This window comes from Schistocerca nitens, chromosome 2 (assembly GCF_023898315.1).
Source record: "Schistocerca nitens isolate TAMUIC-IGC-003100 chromosome 2, iqSchNite1.1, whole genome shotgun sequence".
Classification (NCBI taxonomy): Eukaryota; Metazoa; Arthropoda; class Insecta; order Orthoptera; family Acrididae; genus Schistocerca; species Schistocerca nitens.
Window position 1 is genome coordinate 964634848 of NC_064615.1, and position 14663 is coordinate 964649510.

At 40.6% G+C, this 14663-nt stretch overlaps 1 protein-coding gene across 1 annotated transcript in view; it reads left to right on the top strand.

Moving 5' to 3' along the window:
- The first annotated feature begins 3567 nt into the window (after nt 1-3567).
- Nucleotides 3568-14663, top strand: part of LOC126235478 (uncharacterized) — a 33344-nt gene continuing 22248 nt past the window's right edge. The window contains exon 1 of the mRNA XM_049944198.1: nt 3568-3716. Coding sequence (XP_049800155.1) covers nt 3568-3716 — 149 coding nt within the window. The remainder of the gene's footprint in view (nt 3717-14663) is intronic.

Consider the following 14663-nt stretch of genomic DNA (forward strand, 5'->3'; position numbering starts at 1 on the left):
TGTAACGTGTACACACTGCCGATAGTGATGAAGGCTGGTAAACGAGAGACTATGCGTTCTCAAAGCCAGATATCTAGTACAGTTCTGTAATCCTATTCATACATGCAGGGTGTTTTAAAGCCTTTGCTGCAAACGTCTTGGGGTGATAGATCACGTCATGAGGAATAACTTTTATTATGGACAAACTGTTCACTGACACTTCCTGACTATACCAAGCGTTGTTTAAGACTTATTATGTCCATGAGAGGTGACAAAGCATAGGCACTCTGCAGTGTTTGTATGCAGCGTGTTGCCTGTCATCTAGTCATATGCTCCACATGAAGGATGGTAGCCCAGACGAAACTGAAGTCCCTGATTCCCCTCTAAAATGATTTTCTCCGGTTGGAGACACCCATTCTTATGGTTTTATTGCTGAAATCACTATCAGTGTACTAAGGTAATTAGTGTGCTACGCACCTGATAAGCTGGTCTGGTGAAATCTCGTGGTTCCACAGCTTTCAAGTACTAAGCTAGGAAGCAGCAGTGAACAGTTTATCTCTAACGAAAGTTATTTATTCCCGTAACACGATCTGTCAACCCTAGACACTAGTCACAAAGACTCTGAAACACCCCGTATATTGCCATGTACCTAACGTGTGGAATCAAAGTTCGTATAAAGTACCATGTATCGAAAATGGTGTTGCAGTTTTCTTAACATTCAATGGATTAACACATTTCAACGACAGTTGTACATATAGGAGCGCCAAAATTTATAATACCTTCGCGTAGTGAGGTTTCTCATTGTAGATGCCATCCTTCCTATAATTGCTGAGCAACTTCTGACGCTCCTGTCACTTCCACCCATGCGCGCTCAACTATTACAAGTTACTTGTTGAAATTACTTCGGCTTATATGTAAATAGTTCTTGTAACCTTCAGTCTCTTTCATACTGATTTCGTACAGTAGGTTAACGACATAATATATTTTAATATTCCTTCATTCAGCGACTGCATGTAAGTCTACGTGTTAAGCCTACAGTTGAAACTGAAGCGACACGCCTTTTTCTAACCAGTATTTGTGTTCACAATTTCGTGAGATTAAACAACGTAAAGGATGGCTTGTGCAACTACCAAGTGAGTACTGAAGAAATATACTGACAGATGACGCTGATTTCAAAAATGACGTGGAACGATGAAAATAATGTGGCAGTGGTACTGATCACCAAGGTTCACTCAAGTCAGATTAATTAATTAATTCATTCATTGTGTTCCACAGATCCCCCCAAGAATGAGAATATTCACGGGTGTGAAAAAAAGTCAAGATATGCATTAACCAAATACAAATAAAGCTAGATCTTTCCAAGTTGTATTAAATAGCTCGTTTGTATCTTCTATTGGTACCTTAATATTTCCAGAATGAAATTTCACTGTGTAGCGCTGATGTGAAACTTCCTGGCAGATTAAAACTGTGTTCTGGACCTTAGGTAAAGATCTTAGGTTAGAGTCCTGGCTCGACAAAAAGTTTTAATTTGCCAGGAAGTTTCAAATCAAGCAGAGTGAAAATTCATTCTGGAAACAATTTCCAGGCTGCAGCTAAGTCTGGTATCCTCAGCATTCATTCCTCCTGGAGTACTCGTACCACAAGATGCGCAGGAGAATTTCTGTGAAGTTTAAAAGGTAGCAGATGTACTGGTGGAAGAAAAGCTGTGAAGGGGGAGGGGTGGATTGCGTGTCGTCCTTGGATAAAAATGGTTCAAATGGCTCTGAGCAACATGGGACTTAACATCTGAAGTCATCAGTCCCCTAGAACTTAGAACTACTTAAACCTAACTAACCTAAGGACATCACACACATCCACTCCCGAGGCAGGATTCGAACCTGCGATCGTAGCGGTCGCGCGGTGCCAGACTGAAGCGCATAGAACTGCTCGGTCACTGCAGCCGGCCGCCCTTGGATAGTTCAGTCGACAGAGCACAGAGCACTTGCCAACAATAGGCAAAGATCCCTGGTCTAGCGCACAGTTTTAATCTGACAGGAAGTTCCAAATCACCTTAACATTTGTTTCATTACGTTGGTGTTTTTAGAGAAAATACTTACCTAAATTTGAAGCTCTTAAGTAAACTCTACTACTTTCCATGTAGCAGACAGGAATCATCAATCCTTGAGTCTAGATAGTTAGATAATTTGTAAAAAAATGAAATGGGAAGTTACACACGTGTTGTGTGGTTCAGTTATAGGATATTCTGAGAAGCTGGCTATGCGTGAATAGCACTTTTTAATTCACACGTCCAACAACTGGCTTAACGCTGTTTCAATCAGTCGTCCTTTCAAACAGTAACATACGGAAACCTAGTATATATTGACGTATTGAAAGCCTCATTAACTGGATACTGGGAATGTAGGAAATCTCCAAACGTGGGAAGAAATCGCAAGACATTGCATATCCCGTTAGACCACTCGGGGCTGATGAGATTAGCAGCGAAAATTGAGGAGAAAAATGTTTTTCACTGTAACAAAAAGAAAATCATAACACATTTCGAAGCTTTTAGAGTGTTTCAGGATTGCAGAACATGGTCGTACTACTAGAAACCGGAGAAGAGTAAAGGAATCAATAAAAAATCTCAATTTTTGTCAAGTGTGCCCCTGTTCCTCATATTTTTCAAGTTTATTCGTATGAAATATAAAATCAGTGAAAAAACAATCTAGATCGCGATGGTTATTTTATTAATATGACTAGTTTCGGCCTAGTCATAGGCCATCTCCAGACAGCACCATCAGCTGAAGTTGACGATGTCAGTTTACCTCAGTCGTTCAGTCGTTGAGCAGTTTCAGCGACTGAGGTCAACTGACTTCTACAGATCGTCAAATGCAGCTGATGGTGCTGTCTGAAAATAGTCTAAGACTAGGCCGAAAGCAGTCATTCTAATACAATAACCATCACAATCTAGACTGTTTTTTCAGTGATTTTATATAGCTTACAATATAGCCATTTCCCAAAAGTGTTACCAAAAATTTTGTTCGTATGGTTGCAAGATACACAGCGGCAATACTTTCATTACTTGTACATACTATCTTCATTCCTTACGAGTACACTACTATAAAGTATACTTACTAATGCAGTACTCCATAATTTGGTACACTTCCTTTGCCTATACTCTCAAGAGTACTTCCTGTCTTCCAGCCCATACCGCAGTGGACAACGCTCCAGGCTCCCGACCAAACCCGCAGACCTGTATGGGAAGATGATGTTTTGTTGCAGTGTCAGTATTCCTGAGGAAGCGTGGAAAGAAGGATGGAAGTCTAATAAAGGTTTTCATCGTAACGGCTGCGAGGACCCCACCATTGGAAATCATGTACTTTTAGGTAGGTTGACTGACTCGTCTATGCTGTAAATTATAACCCGCTCCGTACTGTTTACGTACGCTATTCTAGCGCTAATGTAGAAGATTAACGAAATGCACAGTCGTTCTGTCGCGGTCGTACTACTAATGAAGCCAATCGATTCGCAGTAGCCTTTCGGCTGTTTCTATGGTTACAAAACAAACGCTGTAGTGAGAGCGCGTTCAGTCGGTGAGAAAACAGCTACGAGATGGGCGATGAAGTAAAAGAGGCGCAACCTTCCTTCGTCTACCAGCCGAAGCGCAAAGTATGGGACATCAAGGAGAGGGTACAGTTCCCCGAGCTATTCAGAAGCACTGATTCAATACACCCCAGCTACACTGGCTTTATTCTCCCGTAGTAAGTATACCTTATTTGGGATTAAGCATTGCAGTTCACACCTCTGGATTTCGCTTTACTTCTTCACGTTGGTTAATTTCTCTAATTAAGGTAAAGATTCCGACTATGCAATACCTGTTAGCGTAGTGATTCAGCTGAAAGATGTTAGTTGTCAATTAAGAGTTGCACTTAATGACTTCAGTAAGGGGGAAGTTTCTGATTGTTGCAAGTAGTTCAACATAAAACTTTGATGACTAACTAAATCATCAAAAAACTTAGTTTTGGGAGTGATTTGCATATATGCTTCTCTTTAAACGATATGCTTTACCTAACTTTTTGTGAAACAATTGGAGATATGAGCTGTATGTTGTAAACAGAGTTCATAGTTTTCACTAATTAGAGCCTATAGGTCATATGTAATAACCTTTCAAGAAAGTTAGTTTCATACGAGGAATAGAATACCTCAAACATAAAAAAGGTTTTTTATACAGTACAGTGTCATCTACTACGTTTGTTAGCGCGGATTAACTGTAGTACATTAACGCGGAAATAAAACTTTGAACTGTACACACAGGGCACTATTACAAGTAATATTGAAGTCTTTTGATACTAGCTGAAATTACCAACTTCAGATGTTGCTTTTTTCCGGTAGGAGAGCACAAGCAATATGATAAACACAAAAGTATTCATTATCTATTCGAGATCCTTTAGTTGTCTCCTTACTCGAGAAAAGTTGTCCACTTTACTCGTTGATAGAAGTAGTACAGGTGAAAGTTGGACAATAAAGTGCAATTTTCTACGAGTTTAGAAAGTCTGTATCTGCCAAATGCAGTTTCTTGCCAAACTGTAGCAGGATGGACTGCCGAAACAAGCGAAATCTGAACACGTTACCTACCAGGTAGGAGGAAAACAGTTTACATACGAGATTCAACTGTATGCAGCACGTACCAGTCTACGCAGAAAAAAATTTTGGAAGAAAATTAATACCATCTTAAAATTATAATTAGTTTTTACTTTAAAAAAATTCATTTACGCAACATCTCCTCACTGGTCCTACACTAAGACAATTTACTTTTAAACTCCAAGAATGTATCTTGTTGTAATGAAACAGGTACATTTTCCAAAGGTCGCAGTAAATGAAATAGTTTTAAATTTAAAAGAGACGAATGTCTGAATTGGCAATATTGCTTAGTTCAGAACGATTTCCTCTTATGGCGACTGTTGATGTACGACTTTTTTTTTTCTTACCTCAAGATAATAATACTAAAATATACATTCAATTTCATTAGTTGTGTTACACTTTGCCATGTTTTTTAATTGATAGATCAGTCATTTTGTCAAGATTCCATTCATGTTGTGTTTGGCATCTAGGAACAAAAAGCCCTTCTTAAGAAATATTTAACAACGGAGCTTTATTCTTTAGCCTAAGTGTATGGAACCATTTCATCAGTGTTCATAACGCTGCTTTCAGAACTTCCAAACATTTCAATATTTATGAACAATAAACAAAATACCGCCAAGATCTCAACGATATTTTGCCCCTCATAATGGCAATTTTTAAACGTAATTCGCCTTCTTTTGAGTAGCGTGTAGGCCTACTAATTTTTCACCTCTAGGCATCGATTATGCCTAAATCGTCTAGAGTTTGTTTTCCACATTCTCATCTTCACCTGGTGCTAAAAGGTTTTCGCCTCTTAAAAACGCTCATTCCAGTGTGAAACTTGTTATCCTTCTACATCTCAGCACGTGTCGCATTAACGTAGCCCTTCTTGTCGCAAATTTTGCCGTGTATGTTTTTCCTTCTCGAGTTTTCCCCGTACCTCTTCGTCTTGCACGTCATCTGTCCACTTAAATTTTAACGTTAACTGAATTTTCCGTCGGTACTTGGCGGACAATGATAACATTATTAAAAATTATATTTATTCGTTCACGAATCGGCTTTTGATTGCGACATTCAGCTCTCACCTGACGGTGGCCTAAGGAGCCGAAGTGTTTAACATTTACTATTATTACCAAATTTGAACATACTTCGGCAGTATTGCCTTTCCAGTGCTTCCAGGTTCTTCTTTAGTTTTCTCGTAGTTAACTGTTCAGACCAGTACACTGCTGTGCTGCAGACGTACAGCCCAAGAGTCTTTTTTCTTATTTCATTATTAATAGAGCCCATTAGCTGTTGAATCTCTACTTCCCTGCCCCAGTTTGTTTTTGGTACGTTCTTGCTTTCTTTTACTGTTGTGGTTTTCCCAGTTCTGATGTTTTGGCAATAGTTTGGTTTCCTCTTGATTCGTCTTACATGTTACATATACTATCACTTCCGTTCGATAGTTTATTTAAGTCTTCTCGACTATCGTTTGGAAGGGTTACAACATCTTACATCACAGGCGAAGAAAATATGTATGTCTTTCAGAGTAAGTCACTTCTTGCTAGATGTCTGATTACCTTGGGCATCAGCTAGACTGAACTAAGCCTTTTGCAGGTCTCATAATTCGTACATTTCTGCTAATGATTCGCGAGAAAAAACAAAAGTGATAGTTTGCGTAAAACCGGTTTCACAAATAGCCTTCGAAACCAAGTATTCCGTTACGATACACACTTTTGCAAGCTTTATAGTCGTCAGTCAACAAGAATCGATAAATTATATACTTCAAGTTATGCAGACATGGGGAAACAGGTATTAATTTAACAAAGATACTTCCGACAAACAGCAAACGTAGTTCCAGGTATGAAGATTCTTAATGTCTGCATAATGAAATGAAATGATCGTATGGCATTGTTGTCGGGAGGCCCCATGCGGGGAAGTTCGGCCGCCGTATTGCACGTCCTTTTTAGTTGACGCCACTTCGGCGACTTGCGAGTCAATGATGTTGAAATGATGATGAAAGACATACAACACATCCACTCATCACGAGGCATAGAAAATCCCTGACCCCGCCGGGAATCGAACCCGGGACCCCGTGCGCGGGAAGCGAGAACGCTACCGCAAGACCACAAACTGCGGACAATGTCTGCATAGCTCCTGCCGCTTACATTTATTTGAATCTGCTTGCTGTATTCAAACCTTGGTCTCCTCTATAACTTTACTTCCCTCTTATCAGAAAATCAACTATCCCTATTCCCATCCTTTATTCTATTAAAATATCCCTTCTTTTTGTCAAGTTGTACCACAGATCTCTTTTGTCTTCAGTTCTATTCAGTACCTCTTCGTTAGTAACTCTATATACCTTTCTACTCTTCAACATTTTTCTGTAATTCCGTATATCGAAGCTTCTATTTTTTTCGTTTTACTGTTTATTGTCCACGTATCACTTCCATACAACGCTGCATTCCAGGCAAATATGTCCAAAAAGTCTTCCGAGCACTTAAGGGGGTAGCCCTTTTTGAACGCATGAAAAGTAAGTGATATTCGTGATTTTTTTCGAGTAAAATAAAAAGTAATGCTTAATGTGTTGATATGATTTTATTCCTTACACTTTTGTCTTTAGGATTTTTTTTACATCGGAGGCTCGCTGTAAACTCCGCGACCTGGTGGAAGGACCCCCTACAGCTGGAACATTTGTTATCGGCGGGAATTCCCGAAGCCCTCCTGCTGGACTTGTAGCAAAATAATCACAAGACCATACTGAAATCCTTCCAGACCCATAAGAACGTCCTCCTCCATCTTCTTTGTGGCCATGGTGGTCTTGCGAGCCTCTTTGGCAACTTCTATCATTCGCTCTTCTGATCGCTCGATACGATTTTTGTCCGCTTTTGTGGAGAAGTTTTAACGGGGTGGTCCGATATCATGTTCGAGCACGTCCATAATTTTCATAATGCCTGTTAGCACGTCGTTGGAATTACAAGCTGCCACATTGGCCGCAATGTCAACATTCTTTTCCCCGCTGTGATTGGTTTTCGGAGATAGTTTTTCACAAATCGTCTTGTAACTCGATAAAGGGTTTCTGGCGAACTTGGGATGAACACTGCAATAAAGTGGACATTCCTGGAATGTTTTAGGCAAAAACAATCGATTTTCTGAAATCTTCAAAGAGGACTACTCCCTTAAATACATGTACGATGTAACATATTTCTATTTTTCAGAATAGCTTCTCTTTTCATTGCCAGTCTGCAGTTAATATCTTCTTTTCTTCTGCCCCCATCCGTTTTTTTCTGCCCGAATAAGAAAACTCGTCAACTGATTTCAGCATCTCATTTCCTATTATAATTCCGCCAGCATCACCTGACTTAATCGACCACACTACATTACTCTTGTTCTACTTTTACTGGTGCTCATCTTGTAACCTGTTTTCAAGAAACTGTACTTTTAGTCTCTCATCGGCAAACCTTAAAGTTTTAATTTCTTCTCCATCTACTTCTTTTTTTCTGCTTGTGTCGTTGCTTTTTCTTTGCTACTTGTCCTAGATCGCGACAGGACAAAATGGAGGACAGGCTCCAACCCTACGCCACATCTTTCTCAACTACCGCTGCAATTCCATATGTTTTGACTACTGTAACTGCAGTCTTGTTTCTATAGATAACCTATCTCTCTCTACATTTTGCCCCTGATGATTTCAGAATTTGACAGAGTGTTTTCCAGTTAATAGCTTCAAAAGTATTTTCTAAGCTTGCAAATAATACGCGATGTGATTAGAAAGTAACGGGACTCTTTGTTTTTCTTAAAGAACCTTTGTTTGTTCATCAACATCAACTTTGTTCTCCTCAAATATAACGCACTTGTGCCAGCGCTTTTTCCAGTCTTGGAAGCTCTTCTGAACTCACTTTTCGTCACATTGTTCAGCTCCTTCAGCGATTCTGTTTTTATTTCATGAATGGTGGCAAAACGACGTCCTTCCATGGTTCTCTTCAACCTCGGAGTAGAAAGAAGTCGCAGTGGGCTATGTCTGGTGGATACGGTGGCTGAGGCCACATAACGGTTTTGTTTTTCACCAGAAAATCACGAACAAACATTGAGGTGCGAGCCGAAGCATTATCATGATGTAATTTCCACGAGTGGTTTTGCCACAGCTTTGCTCTTTTTTTTTTCCGGACTGCTTCACACAGACGGCTCATAGCTTCAAGCTAGCAGTCCTTATTGACCGTACTACCATAAGGCAGCAACTCATGATGGACCTGTCACGCTGTAATCGAAGGAGACGAAGCTAGAAATGTGATCGAACTTGTCGAATTTCTTCCGATCTTGGCTTTTCAGGCAGTTTCGACTTCATACCCATACACCCATGTTTCGTCACTTGTTACAACCTCCGTTAGAAATTCTCGATCTTTGTCTACTTCATTCAGAAATTAGTAGCGATGTCTACGAGACGTAGTTTTTGACTGAAATTCAATAATTTCGGAAGAAACTGCTGCTACAGGTTTCATGCCCAAAACATTAGAAAAGAAAAAAAATTGCTTGGCATGAGCCAGAGGATTGCCAACATCATCAGAAATCTCTCTGATGGTAATTCGGCGATTTTCCGGAACCTTTTTCTTTACTTCTTCCACAACGTTGTCAATAATTGATGTGCTAGGGCGTCAAGGGCGCTGAGCTTCCTCAACGTCTTTTCGACCCTCTTCGAAACATTTATACCGGACTTAATTCTTGTTTTACTCATAGTAAATTCGCCAAAATCCGCAGTCAGCATTTCGTATTCAGTGCTGCACTTCATTCAATTAATTAAGAATAATTTAATGCAAATTCTTGATCTATCTTTCTCGGAAGTGAAAGCTCGCCGATCATTCGAAGGCACGTATAACAATAAACTAAATATTCAGAACAGCTTAAAATGCAGACATGCGTCAGGGAATGTGTAGCAGCAAGATAAAAAATACGAGACTCGGATGTATACAGCGCGCGGAATTTAAAAAAAAAATGTTTTTCTCTTTCTTCATTTATTTTGTGAGAAAGGTCACAAGATCACTATTACCTCGAGTGTCCATAACAAGCGACGTGCGCAGTAATTAGCACACTGAACTCGAATTCGGGAGGACGGCCATTCAAATCCCTGTGCGGCCATCCAGGTTTAAGTTTACTGTGATTTCCCTAAATGGCTGAAGGCAAATACAAGGATAATTCCTTTGAAACAGCATCGGCAGTTTCCTTTACCATTTCTCCCTAATTCGAACTTGTGTTCCGTGTCTAATGACCTCGGGACGTTAATCACTAATCTTCTTTCCTTCCTTCCTGCGAGTGTCCATATGAAATGATCGTGTGGCAACATAACCGAATGATACACATCAGTTGCTTCAAAAGTCGCCTTCGGAAACTGTATCTACAAGCAGTGCTTCTGAATGTAATAAGATCAAGCCTAGTAGTATTGTGAGAAGCAATAACGACGGAAATGTTGCTGTGAAACTAAATATGCTGTCAAGACTTTTGAAGAGTGCTGTGAAATGTGAGTACTGCAATTGTGAAGATAGTGTTGACATTTCTGAGGACATTTCAGCAAGGAAGGGTCTTTCAAGTCGGTTAGTGATTGCCTGTAACTCGTGTAAGATGCACAGTGATACTGTGACATCGCCATTAACTGATAGTCGACATTACAGTGTAAATACTCAGCTTGCTTATGCAATGCTATGTATTGGAAGGGGAAGGAGAGCTGCCCAGACGTTTTGTGCAGTGATGGATTTGCCTCCACCTCTACTGAGGTTTGACAGATACAATAAATTAATACATAATGCTTTATGTGGTGTAAGTGAACATTCAATGAAAGGAGTAGCAAAAGAAGCAGTAGCCTAGTCTGAGAATACAGACATTGTAGCAGCATTTGATAGATCTTGGCAGAAGAGAGGCTATACTTCTCTGAATGGGCTTGTAACTGCCACATTTATTGGAACTGGTAAGATACTAGATTGTGAATGTCTAACAAAGCACTACCAGGGTTGTTCAAGTAAGGTTATTGATACCCATGTTTGTGTATAAAACTTTGATCGTCCAAGCGGAAACATGGAAACGAAAAGAGTTTTAAACATTTTTAGATCAGAGGTCAGTTGTGGTGTGAGATATGTAGGCTACCTTGGGGATGGAGACTGAAAAGGACACACTACTTTTGTTAATGACAGACCATATGGGGACACACTGATAGAAAAGCTTGAATGTGTTGGGCATGTACAAAAAAGAGTGGGAGCTTGGCTGAGAAAATTATGTAAAGACTTCAGTGGAGAAAAACTGTCAGACAGAAAATACATAGGTGGTCCAGGTCGTCTTACAGAAAGTGAAATTAATTCTTTGTCTCAATATTAAAGACTACCAATAATGTGAAATGTAGGAACTTTATAGAACATGAGACGAGCTGTTTGGACAACATGGTTTCACTTAGTGTCAACAGATGAAACCCCACAGCATGGCGCCTCGGGCATGGATGTGTGTGATGTCCTTAGGTTAGTTAGGTTTAAGTAGTTCTAAGTTCTAGGGGACTGATGACCACAGATGTTAAGTCCCATAGTGCTCAGAGCCCACAGCATGGCTTGTGTCCAAAAGGGGAAGATTCGTAGTGCAAGTACTGGTTGAGCAATGCTGCAGGCATACAATATACCCACAAGCATTCTTTATCATTTGCTGTAATGGTGGCAATTAGGCCTATATATAGGGATTGGCAAATAAAAATCTACTTAGGAAATGTATGCATGGTCTCTCTCAGAATGCAAATAAAAGCGTCAACAGCTGTATATGGGAGAAAATACCCAAAAGTGTATTTGTGGGCTGACAGTGCTGAAGACCGGTGTAATGGATGCAATAATAACATTCAGTGATGATGCAATTTCAAGGATCAATGTTATGAAGGAATTGAGCATCCAGACTGGAAGGAATATGGCTTCAGCTCTAACTGCTATTGATGAGAAGCGGGTATCCCAAGCAGAGACAGCTGCAGAAACTGCTACCAAGGAGTCAGAGGATAAAGAAAAGAATGAAGAGAAAGAGTATGGAGGATAAGGAAACAGGAGGACAACTGGAGTATGCAGCTGGAATGTTCTACATAAGCATAGTGGTAAGTTAATAAATCTTTAAACCTTCTTTTGCGATTTACCAAAAACTTGAATTTTCATCATTCAGGTACACTTTTCTCCTGGATGACTGAAGTTAAACTCACAAAAACTGGTACAGATATTTAGAATGCCCTCCTCTACCTCCCTTGCCTACTATTTGCTGAAAAATTTATAACATGATGATGATGTCAGTGATATTTGAGCTACATTTTAAAATATTTTTGTTATAGTAAAATAAATTACTTGCCTTTTTCACAGATCAGCATCAGGGAAGGAAATTGGAGGCATAAAACACTTGTTGAATGTTGTCTGTAATCTGACTCTTTTTTCCAAGCTGTGCAGCCAGTGGTTCCAAAGAAAATGGTACCGCAGTGAAATAGTGTTCCGTTTTTTATATTATTATCAATATTCTTGTCAGTGCCAATATATAATAAATACCTCAATGATTTTTTAGGAAATGCTTTGACTAATGACCCTAATTGTGTGTAAAATATTGAGCTATCTCTCATTTATAGATCAGTTGCACTATGAGGGTGAAGATAATGCTAATAATGTAGCCCGTTCAGGGGCGTTCCCATTAAGGGGTCCTTACAAAAAAGAAACTTAAACTCTTGGGTTATGGAATGTCCCTGTCACGTGGAGTGACAGGCGTGCCAAAAATTCGAGAAATAGCTTCAGTTGATACTTAAACAGACATGACATGTCTCCGAACTGTTAAAAACTACAAATTACAGCCAGTTATTGGAGTGAGCTGCTGGCAGAATCCAGTTTATGAACCCAGATAGTGAGTCATACTTCACTGGCCTAGGTGACGACACGTGTTAGGCACACCTCTCCGGGCTTCGAGGAGGCGCGCCAGCCCCGGATCGAATCCACAAGTTCCCAGGTTCAAGGTCCCGGTCTGGCACACAGTTTTAATATATCAGCAAGTTTTAAGAGCAATTTCGATGCAAGGAACAGTGTAAAATTCCGTCGCCAATGTTTCAGGATCCGTAATCATATAACCCTATGAAGATTCCTTCTGTTTTGTTCGGCCGTGCATCATATTTTATTTTTTGAAATTCCTCTAGGTGTATGGCACTAAAGAAATGGATGAAACTTCCTGGCAGATTAAAACTGTGTGCCGGACCGAGACTCGAACTCGGGACCTTTGTCTTTCGCAGGCAAGTGCTCTACCAACTGAGTTACCCAAACACGACTCACGCTCCGTCCTCGCAGCTTTAATTCCGCCAGTTCCTCGTCTCCTATCTTCCAAACTTCAGAGAAGCTCTCCTGCGAACCTCTCCGCTGTAGAGTGAAAATTTCATTCTAGAAACATCCCCCAGGCTGTGGCTAAGCCATTTCTCCGCAATATCCTTTCTTCCAGGAGTGCTAGTTCTGCAAGGTTCGCAGGAGAGCTTCTGTGAAGTTTGGAAGGCAGGAGACGAGGTACTGGCGGAATTAAAGTTGTGAGGACGGGGCGTGAGTCGTGCTTGGGTAGCCCAGTTGGTAGAGCACTTGCTCGCGAAAGGCAAAGGTCCGGCACACAGATTTAATCTGCCAGGGAGTTTCATATCAGCGCACACTCTGCTGTAGAGTGAAAACTTCATTCTAATTCCAAGGGATCTTTGAAATCGTCAAGATGATGACTTAACTACAATGTGTATAGAGCTACATTTATTGGCGGAGAACTCAAGTTGTCGCTAATGTCGATCCCTGGTTTTGCATATCCGTCAGTCGGCTATTTGGAAACATAGCCATTGAAGCGCTCACGGCCAACCGGACGGTGACTTTTCAATGTCGCGGCAGTTCCTGCCAGTAGAGGCTTTCATAGTAAACGACTGCTCTGATCCTAGTTCTCAGTCTCTCCAGTTCATGACTTGGAAGTCGCCTTCCTAACATGGTGGCTAGAGTTTGAATCTAAGAATCGAGGTTTCATTTCGAGATAGGTAGCGGTGTCAGCTGCAATTGAGCGTTGAAATAATTCCGTGGCAAACCAGAAAATTTATGAGGGACTGGGACTAGGACCCGGATTTCCTGCTTTACGTGTGCGGTCACCTTAGCCACTTCGGCAATACGAGCACGCTCTTCGTCCAGTCAAAATTCGCAACTTATCACACACCACTAAGCATCGTTCCCGTCTATTTACCTCATTTGCTCGCAGCATTATAGAACACATACAACAGACACTACCGTTTTTTTTATACAGCAGCCGTAAATATCAATATTTCGAAGTAATACCGCCGTTAGCCGCAATTGGGGAGTGAAATAATTCAGTTTTAACTGTCGCCATTGAATTATTTGGATGCCCACCTGCCGCTGACGTCGAAATACTGATATTTACGACCGCTGTACCAAAGCCAGGTGTCTGACAGAACGTAAACCTCACATATATAGTATATCTGTAAGCTTGACTGCCATGACATCTTCAGTGATGATGCACAGCAGTGTACGAATCTCTTGCGGAAATACAGGATACGCTGCGAGCAAATGAGGTAAATGGAGAGGGGGCCCTACTGCGTAGTGTTCGATAAGTTGACAGTTTGGGTCTGATGGGGAGCATAGTCGAATAGCAGAGGCAGTTAAAGTGACCTTTCACGTAAAGCGGGCAATCCGACTTCAAGTCCCGCTTTGGCAGAAATGTTCAACTTTCGCTACTGAATTATTTTAGTGCCCATTTGCGATTGACGTCGATCTCACAATCAATCGAAATATTTGTATTTACCGCAGTTTGTATCGAAAGTGTGTCTGTAAGCTTAACTACTGCGATATACTCAGTGTCGAAACACAATAGGATCCTAACTTGATGCGACAGTTCAGGAAACGGTGCGAACAAGTAAGGTAAATGCACAGGGACGCTACTTGCAAGGCAACGGTACAATCCGATATGTCAAATCTTACCCCGAAATTTTTCACACGGGAAGAATACTTCGAAACAAACATACTGTCAAAATTTTAGCTGCTAAGGGTCACTGCAAGCATTTTTTTAAATGTTAACAGTACTTATTTACGCGGCACGTAGGACTGCTT